This window comes from Monoraphidium neglectum, assembly GCF_000611645.1.
Source record: "Monoraphidium neglectum strain SAG 48.87 unplaced genomic scaffold scaffold01104, whole genome shotgun sequence".
Classification (NCBI taxonomy): Eukaryota; Viridiplantae; Chlorophyta; class Chlorophyceae; order Sphaeropleales; family Selenastraceae; genus Monoraphidium; species Monoraphidium neglectum.
Genome location: NW_014012524.1, coordinates 1 through 2,992, shown reverse-complemented (window position 1 = coordinate 2,992; position 2,992 = coordinate 1). Strand labels below are relative to the sequence as shown.

The 2,992-nt window shown below is 70.1% G+C and overlaps 1 protein-coding gene across 1 annotated transcript; it reads left to right on the top strand.

The window, feature by feature from the left end:
- Window positions 1-807: 807 nt before the first annotated feature.
- On the top strand, window positions 808-2,314 carry MNEG_6661 (hypothetical protein; the record flags this gene model as incomplete). Its single annotated transcript, XM_014044864.1, has 3 exons — window positions 808-1,053; window positions 1,368-1,564; window positions 1,717-2,314. Coding segments are annotated over 3 exons (1,041 nt in total), but the record flags the coding sequence as incomplete, so codon positions are not given.
- Window positions 2,315-2,992: the final 678 nt, after the last annotated feature.

Sequence of the window (2,992 nt, the reverse complement as noted above, 5' to 3'; positions counted from 1 at the left end):
GGCTCACTGTCTGTGGCATCGGATCATCAAGTGCTGGTCCTGGCGTAGCAGACACCATGCACCACGCTGCCTCTTGAATGAGCAACAATCGCGCGCGCCTGATGCAAGGGAGCATCGTCGCAGCACTCGGCGCTGCAAAGGGTGGATGCGGCACCGCGTGTGCGTGGGAGGGGGGTGGCCAGCCTCACCATGCACCGGGCGATGGCTATCATAGCGCTGCCCTTGCCACATCGTCGTAGCTGTTCCTCAGGTGTGCATTCTTTGCCCTTCAGCTCCTTGGAGAACATGCGGGTGCTGGACTCGTGGACGACCTCACCTGCACCTGCCAGGCAGCAGCTGCTAGCGTGGCTGCATGACTCAGGGTGTCGGTGAGGCCCCGCTGGCCGTGCCCTTTATCATAGCATGTCCGCCCTCAGGTGATTTGGTGATATGAGTCCCGATGGAACGGGTACGGGCAGGGATACCCCACTCGCTTTGTGCACTCCGCTGCTTGCCGCACTCTTGCTCCTTTGATCCCCGGTGAGACGGTGACGGCCGACTACGACTCCAAGGTAGTTGAGGTATACTTTCATGTCCGCCCTGCGAAAGGGCACAATTCCCTGATGAAACCGTGCTTGAGCTTGTATCCCGTACCGCAGTGAGGGCTGATCTTCCCGCGCCTTTAACAGTCAGTCTGCAGCGCGGCCCTGACGCTACAATCTTACCAGTAGAATAGCAAAGCATAACTCAATAAGCATCAGCAGGAGCATGCAGTGATCAAGCAGCCCCGGTGCACCTGGCCACAGCAATCCTGGGTGGCTGGGGCGCATGGCGCCGGCTGCCCCGGCGCCTCGCGCCGCAGTGCCTGCGGTGCCATCCACAGCAGAAGTTTTGTCAGCAGCACCCCCAGACGTGGAACAGGTCACCCGCACCCTGATAACCCTGCTCAAGAAGTCCAAGGGCCGCGGCGCAGCACACACGCTGAGCCGCGCGGAGGGCGCGTTGGCGGCCCTGACGGACGCTGGCGCCGCAGACACCAGCACGCCGCTGCCTGGCGCGCTGCTGCAGGACCTGGTGGGATGCATGAGGACAACGGACTCGGGGGCGCTTCAGGCCGTGTTCCAGGCGGCCGCATTCCTATCGCAAGGTGGTAGTGATTTGGGGGGGAGGGCAGCAGCGATGCGAGACCGCGGCAGCCAGAGCGGCGCATTTGTGATGCCAAGCGCACCGACCGGACCAAGGCTCGCGCAGCCGACGCGGCGCCGTTGCAAGCGCCCGCGGGAACCGCAGCCGCGTCTTCACTGCGCCAGAGATGCAACAATCGTCGGCCGGCCGCGTGCGCTTCCTCATGCGCAGGCATCCCTGACCCCAACCCGCGTCGGCTCCAGCTCGCGTCTGCCCCCGGCTTCCTGGCGCGGGCCATCGCCTGCCTCTCGAGCGCCAACGACGCCACCGCCACGGCCGCGGCGGGCGCGCTGGCGATGCTCTCTGCGTTTGAGCCCGAGGCGTGCGCCCTGATCCTGAGGGAGGGCGACGCGATGCAGGCGCTGCTGACGCTCATGGACAGCAGGCGCTCCGGTGCGAGGTGCGCGCCGGCGGACGCGCGGAGGCGGCTACCCTTGGAGGCGCTGTTCCGCGGGAGGGGGGGGGCGCTGTGCAGCTCAGCAGGGTCCCTCAGCCGATGGGTATTGCTTTTTCCATACCCCTTCCTTGCCGGCCGCCTCCGCCGCCTCGCAGCCCCGACGCAAGCGCCAACGCCCTCAACTGCCTCGCCCACCTGGGTACCTTTGGCGGAGAGGCGCCCCTGCGCCGGCTGGCGGGCGAGCCGGCGTTTGTGGACGCCGCGTGCGCGCGCGTGGCCGTTGAGGGCGACGCCTGCGCCTACGCGGCGGCCCGTGCTCTACATGCCATGGTGTTCCTGCCTGCAGAGTGCGCCGACCGCGCCGCCGGCAACCCTGCCGCCAGCCCTCGGTACCTGAGGCTTTTGTCGGCGAGCCTGGCGCCGCGGCACTGGCGCGCGATGGGGGCGCAGCTGATCCAGCTCCTGCGCGCAGCCGCCGCGCCGCAGGGCGGCGGCGGCCGCGCGGCGGCGCGCGTCAACCCGGATTTTCTGCAGGTGGCCATGCGCATGGCATGCGACGGGATCTCTTCAGAGACCGCGAGGGTGCCGCTGCTGGAAACGTGGGCCGAGGATGTCCCAGGCGTGAACGCAGCGGCGGCCGCGGGGGCGCCGCGGCAGCGGGGCGTGCTGATAGAGGCGCTGATTCGAGAGCCGGATGCTGTGCTGTGGCTGGCGCGCCTGGCGAGCTCGGGCAGCCCGGTGGTGGACCCGACGGTGAGTCTGCGGCGGCTTCACGCATGCGGGCATGCGCACGAGCCGCGCGCACGCGTGGCCTCGCGGCCTTGCGTGTGCGCGCTTGACTGACGCGCTCGCGACCCCACGCCTCCCGCCCTCGACCCTGGCACGGCCGCGCCCTGCCCCTGCGGCGCCGCGCAGGGCGAGGTACGCAGGGTTGCCGCAGACACCCTGTCCAGCCTACTTGGAGACGCGGCCGACGTGCCCGGCGGCCCGGTTGCGCGCCTCGCCGCCAGCGACGACGACGTGCTCCCCCTCCTGCGCGGCTGGCCGGACCCCGCCCCCGCCGCCGCCGCGTCGCTGCGCTGGGCGCCGGGCGTGCTGGCGATGTATGCCTTGGAGATGTCGCCGGAGGGTAGGGGGCAGCTGCTGGGAGCGGTTGCTCGGGCCCTGGCCCTCTGGGAGCGCGGCGTGTGTGTGGAGGCCGCAGCGTGGGTGGAGGCCGCCGCGTGGGCGCTGAACGTTTTCACTTATGTGAGCCTGGGGGGCGTGGCGCCGGTGGTGGCAGCCCAAGACGAGCTGCTCGCCTCAATCTCCGGAGCCCTGACTTCCGCCGCCAAGGCGGTGGCCGCAGCCGCCGCCGGCGCAGGCGCCGGCGCCGGCGGCGGCGGCGGCGGCGGCGGTGGCGTCGCGGCGAGGGCGGGGGCGGGAGCGACG